Source organism: Sebastes fasciatus, chromosome 4 (assembly GCF_043250625.1).
Source record: "Sebastes fasciatus isolate fSebFas1 chromosome 4, fSebFas1.pri, whole genome shotgun sequence".
NCBI classification, from domain to species: domain Eukaryota; kingdom Metazoa; phylum Chordata; class Actinopteri; order Perciformes; family Sebastidae; genus Sebastes; species Sebastes fasciatus.
In genome coordinates this window covers 6,679,145-6,692,137 of record NC_133798.1, presented here as the reverse complement: position 1 = coordinate 6,692,137, position 12,993 = coordinate 6,679,145, and the positions used below count along the sequence as shown (strand labels likewise).

Here is a 12,993-nt window from a genome sequence, read left to right as displayed (position 1 = left end):
ATGAGACAGGTAATCTGAAAAAAAAAAAAATGTGTCCTCCGGTGCTCCTAACGTTATCTGCAAGATTTCACAGACCAGAGGAAAACAACCAGTAAGAGCTGATCTGGAGTCTGCCATCCAGCTGCCGTCTATGAGAGACGGCTGTCAATCACTCGCCAACTCCGATTAAACGGTCAAACTAGGCAGCGCTGATCAAATATGAATCAATATTCTGTTACTGTAATGTCTATTTCTCTCCTCAGATGTTCTCAGAAACATCTTGTAGTGTACTGTTTAGCTGTGAAATGAGAAAGTTTGTGACCCGGCAGCCATGTTGAGATCTCTTGAGGAAATACCAAGCACCGCCCACCAGCCGGAGCACAGCCAATAGGAACGCTCTCTTTCTGAAATGACCTGTGATTGGTCAAAGTCTCCCGTCACGGGCTAAATATTCTAAAGCCTGAAAGCAGAGCCATGAGGAGGTGCAGAAGTCTAGTTTTCTCTCAGAACACTTGAATTACAATATGCTGAAAGGTTATTATGGAATTTTCGGCCCAATGATGCCAAAAACATTCTGCCTACTGAAGCTTTAAGTGATTTTAAGGCATTTATACAGAATATCACATTTTCCATGATGTCTAAAATTGCTGTTTCATACAAATAAATAATGTCCTTGTATAATGCCAGATGTCTGTGTATGTTCTCTCTCATGTATTGCACTGACTAATGTTTGTTTCCAGGTCTTTTTTTTGGGACAGAGACCCAATCTCAACAAGACTATCTGATTTCATAAAGGTTAATAAGAACAAATAAAAAACAAAGAACCATAGCTCAGCTCCTGCTCCAGCACACTGCAGCGTCGGACTCTTTTCCACATCGTCTAGCAGCCCTGAAGAAGACAGACAGAAAAACAATGACATGCAAGACAAAAAAAAAAGGAAAGTACTAAAATGATACTTAGACGTCTTAGCAGTTAAAGAAGTAGAAAGTGGCGTTCAGGGTCCAGAGGTGTGAATCAAAGTGCTTTACTAAATATTTCCTCAACACAGGACAGGGTAAGTGGGACAGGGACATGTAGACTCACAGAAGAGCATGTCGTCCAGCACCGAGCAGCAGAGTAGGGACATCCTCCTGTCTGCGGCTGCTGGCTCCTGGCTCAGCTCAAAGCCACTTCCCACCAAGACTCCAACCACAGCTAAAACACAGGAAATCATGTATTAGCATTATCCTCAGCAGAAGCATTATGTCATCTGGTGAACATTTTATCAAGTGTACTTGATACCATGAGTGCATTTTCTTTTGTAGCTTGGGTGGTTGCAGTTAAAACTCCTAACTCTGGCAGTGCAAGTGACTTGTCTTACCAAGTAAGCAAGGGACTTTGAAACTACGGCAATCACACTTGCCAACCCTCACGATTTTCCCGGGAGATTCCCGTTTTTCATCGCCCCTTTCCCAGTTTTCTCTCGTCTTTCTCCCGATTTATGACAAATTTTCACACTCGTTTTCCTTTTTTTTATCTTATCCTGTTTCTGGAACTGAACAGTGTGTATAATTCCTGCTGTTTCCAACCGGACGACAATAGAGCTACATCTACAACTGTTGTTTCCTGGCGGAAGAGAGCAGTCTATGCTCATTACACAGCGCCGTTTGAGCTCATGTTTAAGCTGCACCCTTTGCACGACGCAGCGAAAAGCTGCCGTGGTTCGGCGCAAGCCGTTGGAAATAATGTGTTTCAGAGCGCAGTGGTACCGTTGTCGCATTGTGTCTGAAAGGACCTTCAGTGAGTGAGAGAAACCAGTTCCCTGCGCTCATCCTCAGCTGGACTTCAGACCACGCCCACCTCCCGCCTCAGCACCCATGGGTGTTAGGGCATTCAGTTGCACTGCTCCCAGGCTCTGGAACTCCCTCCCTCCTCACATCCAACAGTCTGACACTTTTACAACATTCAAATCCCACCTCAAAACTCTCAAAAGATAATTAAATCCACCTACCAACACCTCTAAAGCTCACTAGTTCCCACGTTAACGAGACGAGTGACACAAATCTGTGCCCTTACTTGACAACACTTTCTGTTGAACATGTTTGGTTTCCTCTTCTCCCGCTGGAGGTGTCCAACCGCACAGAGCCTTCAACTGAGACACCAACCACAACCTCACTCCTTCATCGCTGAAACAAGCAAAAAAGGGCAGAACTGGGTGAAAGGTTATTTTCCGGTGACTTGGATACCCGTCTTAGTTGTGTGGAGCTTATGGTTGAGTTCTTCTGTGAACTGAACTCAGGGTACAATATAAAGATGGCTCTCACTACATCCACAGAGGGGCACTGTAACAACAAAACTGACAGCCAAGTGTCTGAGTCTTCTGCTGTGAGTTCAAATGTGCTGTAGTATTGAATGTTATTACTTTGAACGCCACCTTTATGTGTTCATGTAGTTTGATTTTCCATCTCTGAAATAATCAGAACATTCACACGTTCAGATAGAAAATCCAGGTTCTGAACTTGTCTATCATGTGACTGAGAATATATCCTGATAGGACAGAGGTCTGAGTGATGCTCGGTAGTCTGGATGTCCAAGATGGAATTTGTTCATCATAAATTCTGTTGACTGAATTTAAAGAGTATATAGAATATAAGAGTATATGGATTTTTTTTCAAAAGGGTTGAACATTCAAGGAGTAAGGAGCATAATACAAATATGTACCCCTTCTTCTAACTCACCCTCAACGCAGAACACATTCTCCACACACGAGAGATAAAAAACGAAATAAACTAAATTAAATTAAATATATAAATAAACAATATATATATATATATATATATATATATATATATATATATATATATATATATATATATATATATATATATAAAATATACATATGCACATAGATATACATACACACAATAAATGTATATATACATACACAAAATAAAAAATAAGAAACAGAAGGTTTATATATATACACCTACATAGAAATACCTCAAGATCTCAGTCCACGCTAGTCCGTAGAGACCACTCTTAAGGGCCTGGGCCTCATTATCTGACGTTATTGATTTATTTTTGTTGAATTTTTTATTGAAACATGAAACCTAAAATCATGTCTTTGACATTGCACAACTTGTAACTCAACCCACATAGATTCAGATAGTTTGTTTTCAGAGTAAAATGCGTCAATGCTATAAATCCAGTAGTGTTTGAATTCCAACAATAAGTGATCAGAAGAAGTGATTACATTTCACAGTTATGTACTCAGTTAACAGTCAAACCCTTATGGTCTTTCTTTGCTTCCATAATGTCAGAAGTATAAATACTACATTAAAATACTTCTCTGCCTTGTTATCTTACGCAGCCAACAGATTAGTCTCTGTGTGCTCTAGATGAGCTCCGCAGCAGCTGACCAACTCTGATGCCCAACAAGACGGCACAAACTAAATTTACCCAAAACCAAAGAGAAAAAAAACAACTAATATTTCTTACCTCTCTATGATGTACTTCAGAGTGAGGATGTTGTGAAGGTGAAGGTGGTACACCACCTCCAGCTTGGGTAGCCTCTGTAAAAACACCACAATGAATATTTAATTTACTACATCCATTATATAAGAAGGCCAAGCTGGGTTTATCCTACTGTGGCAGTTTAGACCAACTGTTAAGGGATAAATAAACTGACTTTTATATTTACAATTGAACTTCTTCAGTTGTGTTTTCACTTCAACTCGGCTGCACAGAACATCCTAAACAAAGGTATTTTAAAGGACCAAGATGTTATAGATTTACTTTATAAAATGATCATGATTTTTTATCAGAGATTAAGGAAACATGCTGAATTGAAATACTGGCTTCTCTGACAACAATGCTGAGCCAGCATGTTCTCCTTTGAAATCTCCAGTGTGGTCCATAACGTCTGTTTTTGTGTTGGATCTGTGAGATCCCGTCCTCTGACCATTTAGACACCCTGTTGCCACCTATGAAACAAAATTGGTACCCAAGCACAGCCGATCTGCAGCCATGGAAGCTTACGGACTGGATCAACAGAGATAACGTTAGATTCTACCCGACCTGAAAAGCCTCGGCCCATCTCTCTGTAGATTCTGCGTTTTTTTCGCATTAAACTCGGTGAAATTACAGTCGAGTTCGACCAAAGCACACTTGGTGATTGTTGGAAAGAGTAACGACGACAGTTTAGGTGAGATTTACTTTGTTTCTGTCCAGTTTGATGAAGTGTTTTACGATGCTCCGCTACGTACAGCTGATCTCAACATAAACAAAAATACACGTGGATGATGGCGCCAGCTGCACGGAGAGTGGGGGGGCAATCGTACTAAAGCAGCTTGGCGGAGGTCTGCGCTCTCCGAGTGCCATTCTAGTTTCACAAGTAGCCAGTTTACGAGCTAATTTTAAATCAATACAAATCTAAACCATTTCCAAACGATAGCCGGTGGGTTCCGAGACCGCATTTGGGCCGATGCGTTCCACCTCTTTTGCTCTCTACACGGACTGTTTACCTGCATTCAACCGAGGCCTGCCCGATACTATTCGGACTACAAACAGAAACCAGAGCGCTTCCAATGCCAAAATCTTGTCCCGTTGCCTACAGATACTACATGTGAATGCAGAATCTGTTTATAGAGATTAGGTCTCAATGAACATGCGCGTGTAAGTAAATATAAAAACAAAATCGAATATCGGGATATTATGTTTTGTGATACTGTATCGATTCTCAAAAACACTATTGGTTTTTAATTAATAGTTTACATGCAAAGATGAACTCAGTCAAAACTTTATTTCATTCAAGTCAACTTTTTTTTTTCCGCAATATATATATCATATATATATATATTGAATCATAACCCCTGTATCATGATACGTATCATATCGGCAGATTCTTGCCAATACACAGCCCTAATGCATGCGCACGCACGTGCACACACATACCTGATCTCTTCTGTACTCTTGCCAGAGCAGTTTAGGACAGAAGGCTCCTTGTGACAGCAGCTCTTTGCTGGACTCCAGCAGGACACACAGCTGGACCTAGAGAGGACACGGATGGGACTTATATTATTATATTATATAGTATATGTCATATTTGTCGTGCTTTCTGTACTCTGAACAAGAATCCTGCAGTAAATATAAGACAAACTCAGGCCGGAGACTTCTGTGGCTGCAACTGTAGCTTTAAAATGTTAAACCACAAAAGTAATCTGCAAACAGACCTGCAGCATAGATGTGATGCAACAACCATTTTCAATATGCAGAACTGATGCAACAGTAAAGTTGTGGCACCGGGGAAGTTAACCAGAAACACTAAGTCACTGTACACATGACAACCACAATGACACACTGAGTAAAAAACAAACAAAGGCACACATACAGTACATCACACTACACACACTATTCTAACAGTGTAGCTGACCATTTTAGTAAAATTAAATTAATTGGCATGTTTTCAGCAAAACTGCATATTAAATATATATATATATATATATATATACTCAGTATATATAACATTTAATCTAATTAGGTAATCTGCTTAGAGATCTAGATCTCTTTTTTAAAAGAGACCTGAGTACAGCAGAAGACATAACGTGAAATGCTCCGCTTGGATTATGCCACAAATAAATATAACATCAAATCTTACTGTCAGATACTCACTCGCTGAGAGGTATTGAGAAGCCCTCTCCTCTTGTCTTCTTCCTCCTTCACCTCCTCAGTTTCAGAGATCTCCATCAGTCTCTCCAGCACCATCTTCACCGACAGCACCGCCACCGGGACACCCAGCTGCAAGGCCTGGCACCTCAGCTCACACACTGTCCACAGACAATACAACACATCCTGTAATTCCAAGCATTTACTTTGTGTCACAGTTAGGCTGTCATCATGTGTGGCACACCTGTCGTGAGCAATGGTCATTTCCATGTGTCCTTTGTGTAGGGGTGGGGGAAAAAATAGATTCACCTATGTATCGCGATTTTTTAAATGCCAGAATCAATATATTTGCTTCATTTAAGTCTATATGGAGGTAGAAGGAAGTTACCGCTTTTATTGTTGTAGTCTGAGTAACGTGACGTCATATCCGTTCCGTATCCGTCAACCAAAACAAACCGCAGCGAGCCGAAACGAGAAAGACGAAAACGCTGGAGGGTCAGCGTGGATACGACCTGCACCCTCTCATGTTAAATCCAGCGTGGTAAACACTACACATCCAGTAAAGTATGGAAACACTTTGGGTTTCACACATTGCAGGAAAAGCAGAGCTAGACGTCACGGACAGGAAACGTTAGCGTATCGCGATAACGTGCGGTCGAGCCGGCCGTCACTCTCATCTCCGTGGTCAAATGGGCCGACGCTACAACTGTAGAGCACCCATATACTGACATTTATGTTAAATGCATTCAAACGGAGCTGAGCGGAAGTATACAGGTGTGACTACGTCCGGTTTTCAAAATAAGGTGTTAACAAAGGGAACCGTATATACAAAATACATATATGGAAATAAGATTGATTGGATTATATTCACCAGAAGTATAAAACATTACATGTCCCTTATAAATTAAAAAGAAAATACCACTGATTTATGAGAGACATGTCTTTATTATTAGATTTTTGGGTTGCTGGAAAAAATGTAATAAATCATTCCTGACAGTGACTGATATATTTGACTTCAGGACATCTCTGACTACATACATGCTGAAAATCAAACATTCTTACTGGATTAATTTAGATATTTTCTAAAGTAAAAGGCCCTAGAGGTGTATGATTCAACTTTTTCCCATGGTCTAGTGTTAAAAAGTTAACAAAATCGAAATAAATCGTAATATCAAATCGAAATACTTGTAAAATTGTAATACTTAAAAATCGCAATACATATCGAATTGGCACCCAAGTATCGTGATAGTATCGAATCAGGATAGGTGAATCATCCCAGCGCTCCCTTTGTGGTGCATAAAAACAAGAAAATGACATCTGAAAACTGATAGTTGTCCAGAAGTTAAACAATGAACAAAGATGGGCATCATGAAAAGGTTACGTGAATTTGATTATGTCTGTCATTCAGCTGACTCAAATAGATGTTGGGAGAGTCCCGCACTTTTCTTTCTTCATGGTTTTACTCTGTTTGTTTTGTATTTAATGTGTACAGCAGCAGTGTCTCTGGGCCTCTGAGTGTGTCAACCTGTGCCGACGTGCAGCACAGAGGCTATTTCTGAGACCGTGTATCAAACACTCACCCAGCAGTGAACCTGTAATGGCAGATGAAACGCCTTCAGACTCTGCCTGTTTCTGCTCTTCATTCTGAGTGTGGGAAATGTTACACGGACCTGGAGTCTACAAAAAGTGTGAAAAATACAGTAAAGATATATTAATAACATATCAGTGAAAGGTCAGAAACTATTGAATTTTAACCACCCCCCCTCTAACTAATTCCTAGTTAGAGGAAACTAGAGTTTCCTTAGGACATTTGAGGGTGAAGCAGCGTTCCTAAATCTTTAAAGGCCACTCTGCAGTGTATCATACATGTATAATTCACCCAGAAGAACTTATTCCAATTATTTCCCATATTTGTCATGTAATAGACTTGTTTCTGTCTGTCTATCTGTCTGTTGTCCCTACCTCTCTCTTTTTATTTTTCTACTATCATAATTAGTATATTATCATTACTTCATGGTATAACCCAGCTAACCATGTATAATCTATTTCTGTCCCCTTTGAGTGTATAAATGCGCTTTTTTGTCTCTCTGCATCTCTGTGATTGTATGTGTTTGTGTGTCTGTATAGCTGATGGGCTATGTAAGGATCTGAATTGTTCTTGTTTGTGTTCTTAGCTTAAAAAAAAAAAAAAAAAAAGAGTTTAATAGAAGCACTTATTCCAATAAAATGTCTTTGGTGGTTTAGTGCTATAGAGCAACTTTCCTTTCAGCTACAATGCAATGCAGAATATTTTCCACCAAATCCAATCAAGTGGCACATAAGGTAAATGCAGTATAATGGCCAGTAGAAGCTGCAAATCTTTCCATACAGTCCAATATAACATTACAATTTCCTTTCTTAGCCCATTTCCAGAGGCTTTTTTCATATTTACTACATCATCTGACAGTCATGACATTGCAGCCTAGCAATAGGTTCTGCCTTCATCTTGAAGTCCACTCACTCACCTGGACCTCCCTGAGCAGACTGCAGAGGTCCTGCTGCTGCTCCAACAGCTGCATCGTGGCCTCCTGCAGCCTCCGACCATCTCCCTGCTTCGGCCTCTTCACCACACGACCAGCTGAGAGAACAACAGCAGGGACAATCATATAATGCTTAGAATTTTTCAAAGGTTTATATGGACACAGTTTCAGTATTGTATAACATAGTTTGCCAAACAGTAAAGAATTATGTTACTTTGTTGTACTGAAGTTATGACAAAAACTAAGCTATCTGTAAAATGTTGGCCAATGTAAAGCATTAGATAGATGGCATACCATATAACATATATGGTACCTTTGGTGGGTTATTTTGTGGAAAAGAAACGTAATTATAGCTGCTGCGCAGCGTTGGGTCGGGGCCAGACATTTTGAGGAGGAAGAAGAAGATAAAAAGGAAGAGGAGGAAGACAAATGAGAAGTACAGGACAATCCATCATCATTAATCCTTTAAGGTATTAGCTCGTTCCTTCTGCCTCGATCGGGTCACAACCTCACAACTTTAGACACCAAGAACATGTCACTGTCTTGGTGAGCGTACTGCCCGGGGAAACTACCACCTCACACTGTAACTTAGGCAAACGCCAGGGTGGCAGATTTCAAACTAGTGTCAACAATTCAGTTTTCGAGACAAAATTCTGATGATTTGCGTACTTCATGTAGACAACACAGAGATGTGTGTAATTTATTTTAATAAAGATTGATTGCTCCTTCAGTGATGTGATGTTTAAAAATGATTGGTTTCCTTTAACTGTAATGGTTCATATGAGGATAGAATTCAAAGTACCGTCAAAAATACAGTTTTTGAGATTAAATGCTGAAATTCACCACCCTACATCTACCATGACCACAACATGTTGTCATTTATTTTCATGAACATTGGAGCTTTGTTTAGTGAGACTCTGCAGTAGCTGTGTACAGTTCTGTTTACACTAAACATTTTTGATGCACTGTGGGCTCAGTGTTTGATCATTAAAACATGTGGTTTGTGGAGGACAGTCTGAAGATGCAGCGAGTTTGGTGTCAATGAGCAAAAAATGTGGGAAGAGGTTTAATAGGTTTTACAGTTTTTGAGAAAAAACAGAGTGATGGACTTCATCATTCCTGCCAGGTTGAAGCATCTAAACATTTCTGCTCACTTGAGCTACATTTTGGTGGAAAGTTGTAGCATATCTGGCTGATTTTTTATGAACTTTCATATGTTTAAACTTTAGCTGGTTGCTGTAGAGCCACCATCAGGACTATTAGCCCACAAAACCAGCTGATGAAGGTTAGCATAGCACTGGACCTATGTGCAAAGTTTGGTTTATTTTCATGCGTGGGAAGATGAAGAATAATATTGACAAAAATAAGTGCTGCCCGGCCCATAAACAGGACCGGTACTCTACTAAAGGTCTCACCAAACTCCACTTAAAGAACGGTCAATTTAACATCTCCACTCTGACAGCTGAAGCTGGTTAATTCAACACCATAATCAATAGTTAACGTTACAAACAACAGGCCGTATTTATCGAGACAATACACTCATAATCGTGATGACATTAACGGGGAGAGTGGACTGAGATGAACGTCAGTCTGACTACATGTTGAGTGAGTGTTGTCATTACAGACTGACTCGTGTAGTTTGGTCCATAAATAATAAATAATAAGTGTTAGTTAGCTGCTGTTAACTCACCGAGGAGGCTCGACAGAGTCCTCTTCTGAGAGACAGACTCACACGATGCACTGAGGGACATCTTACTTTTACGTTAAGCCGATTAGCCTGTTGAAATCAATACTTTAAAGGTGTTTATAACGTCGCTAAATGACAGCATCTATCCTTGCTCCTCCATGTTGCCCGTCGCGCTCTTCTCTCCCATTGGTCCGCGCTACAGCCAATCAGGAGAGACCAGTCGGCTGTGGGACAAGCAAAAAGTAACCCGGAGTGTAAAAGTCCTCCTCTGTATTTTTTGGTTGTTGTTTGTGTTGTAGATGTTTGTTTTAAAAGTTGAAGTTCTAGAAGGGACGGACAATCAAGATGCAATACACACATAGTCTTTAGTACCCGAGGTAGCACTGCTCAGGGATGGGAAGGTTTATGTATATACTGTATGTCGCCAATGTCTCCCTGATTTGTGTGCCTTAGGGTGTTGTCTGTGTTTTATTTATTTATTTATTTAATTTTATTTATTTGTTGTTTTGATTTGTTTTGAGTTTTTTTTTTCCTTTAACTACTTATGTTCTTTGTATTTGCTTGTCTCAATTTTTTATTTGCCTTTAGTTCCTAGTATTGTCTGTTTTTGTTGATATATATCAAAAATGAGGCATGATACACACCCCACAGAAGTCTGTATCCCTGACATGCACATGCTTCTTAATAAAAATATTTAAAACACATGAAAGTTGAAGTTCAGACGTCTGGATAACTGTATTAACTTAAAAAAAAATCTAACGCATGCATTTCTGTATTTGTGGAGCAAATTTACATCACAAAATCAGTCAGGCAAATGAACAACAGATCCATCTCCGCAGACAGGAGAGGGTACAAAAGATCGATAGGCTACATGATATTATTATAATAAATAATTAATTCTCTATTTCTAATAAGATTAGAGAGGTTCATTTTGAACAATTTCTACCCTTCTAATATATTGGTATAAAGATTCCCCGATATGGATGAACATTTTTTAATTTTGCAATAGTGAACCTGAAACGCTGACACATTTGTTTTAAGGGGTGAAATGTAAGAGGAAGATTGTGCATAAATAAATAACTGAATAAATAAATTTAAAAATAAATATAGAAATATAGAAATAAATGCAAAAATAAATAAATAAACTACATGCAAAAATAAATGAATAAATAAAAAAAATGCAAAAATAAATAAATACTTAAATAAATAAAAGGAAAAATTAAACAGAAGAGTAAAAAAATAAGGGAATTCATATAAAGTTAAATATAGATTGAAGTAAATTAAAACAGAAATATCAATTTATGTCACATTTTATCAATTAATTAATGGCTACATTTATTTCTAATATTATTTTTGCTATATTTAATGACATATTAATTTATTTATCAAGTCATTTGTTTATTTATTCATTTATTTTTGATTTAGGCAGGTTCCGTCCTCCATACAGTCTACCCTACTAAATGGCATGTTAGTGTGGAATTTCGGACGCAACCACCGGCTGGAGGGGAGCTTTCCATGATTTTCCAGCTGATCTGTATTTAAAGAGGTTAAGACTGTTAAGTAAATATATGCTTGATGAGAATTTGGATCCATTGATGTTGTTTTCCCATGATTTGTGATTGCATTGCATCATTTAATCTCAGTGACAAAGCATTCTGCTGCAACCTCTAAATAGGGTTAAACACACAGCGATGGAGCAGTCACGTGATTTCTAGGATTAACTTGATTAACACAGGAAGCAGAAAGTTTACAGAATTAAGTGAATGAAACATGACAGAACATTTGAGTTTTTTCCAATAGATCACAACTGTGTTCCCGGTGCACATTATATACAATACTCAGTGGTGGAAGACGTATTCAGATGCTTTACTTGAGTAAAACAAAATGTAAATATACCACATTACATTACAAGTCCTCCATTCAAAATGTAGCTTAAGTAAAAGTACAGAAGTGTACTTCAAGTATCAAAAGTAAAAGTTGGAAAATAGAGAAAATGTAACGTACTCTTTCTAGTTTGTCATAAAAGTTGTTAGGAATTTGTCTCAGTGTGCTCATGACAGAACAACAGTCAAGACACATAATAAGACATAAAATCGCATAACCCCATAAAACATTACATACATCCCATGTAAGATATTTACACTCTATAAGGGGAAAGTCTATCTTCAATCTTGATCTCTTCAATGTGAATGAGCTACAGACTAATGCACAGCATAACCGGTATGTAATCAGCACGCAGGGCATGTAATGACAGGCGTAACTGTAATATAAGCTTCCCCCTTTTCATATAAGAGGTCTGACCTGGTTTTGAAGGCATAAAGGGTTGTGTTGGTGTACCGTGGAAAGCCGCACGAGATGGTGATGTGCAATATTAAAAAACATTGAGAATCAAAGTTTTAATGAGAACAAATACAACTGTGACTCAGTTCAGGTGTTGCATAGTGAGTGCCAGACCTTGACAAAGACTGTACAGCAGCAGGCTGCATCTTGCCCTTGGTGTGTTGGGAGTGAAGATCATTACTCTCCTTTCAGCCTCACATGTATTTTCTGGACTTCCCAGCTTTATTACGGCAGGCAGCAGGAAAACCGTCCCATGGGAGCCGATGAAAGGAACTCATGAAAACTTAATGCAATGTGTCCTCATGAATTTTTAAGAGTCCTCTCTTCCTATTGTACCACTAATGTGCGGGATAGTAATATAAACAGGAGTGCTGATGTGCAAGGCTGAGTGCAAACCTACCAACAAGGCAGAGCGTCATCACCTGTCAGCCCCATTAAGAGCAACAGATAGTGACACGTGAGGACACACATACAGCTCTTGTCTGAATCAAATGAGCCACTGACACTGGAGGGCAAAGTTTTGATTACGGACTGACTGGATCTGGACCTCAGCAGGATTTCACGTGTGTGCGCAATAAAGTTTGCATGTCTGATTGCATGAAAACTTAGCCGTTCCAATAGCAGGTTAGCTCACACAAAATACCAAATGTCATGCATGTCAAGTAAATCAGAGTCTGGAACAAAGACAATACATCCTCTGAAAGCCAGAATCTCACCTATTCCTGAAGCAGTCACTGACTCATTTATGTAAGGGATAAAGTACAGCGAGCCGGTCATTGTTGTGAAAGAATCCCCGACAGGGCGAAGCTGCCCTGAAGGGGATT

At 39.2% G+C, this 12,993-nt stretch overlaps 1 protein-coding gene across 1 annotated transcript in view; it reads right to left on the bottom strand.

Annotated features, from left to right (window-relative positions):
• The window catches only part of fanca (FA complementation group A), a 37,529-nt gene extending 27,456 nt beyond the window's left edge, over positions 1-10,073 (bottom strand). Inside the window, exons 1-9 of the mRNA XM_074631641.1 lie at positions 9,833-10,073; positions 8,128-8,240; positions 7,204-7,300; positions 5,630-5,784; positions 4,913-5,008; positions 3,458-3,531; positions 2,036-2,145; positions 1,064-1,174; positions 805-868 (exon numbers count right to left, since the gene is read on the bottom strand). Coding sequence (XP_074487742.1) covers positions 805-868; positions 1,064-1,174; positions 2,036-2,145; positions 3,458-3,531; positions 4,913-5,008; positions 5,630-5,784; positions 7,204-7,300; positions 8,128-8,240; positions 9,833-9,893 — 881 coding nt within the window. The 5' untranslated portion in view covers positions 9,894-10,073. The remainder of the gene's footprint in view (positions 1-804; positions 869-1,063; positions 1,175-2,035; positions 2,146-3,457; positions 3,532-4,912; positions 5,009-5,629; positions 5,785-7,203; positions 7,301-8,127; positions 8,241-9,832) is intronic.
• Between the last annotated feature and the right edge of the window lie 2,920 nt (positions 10,074-12,993).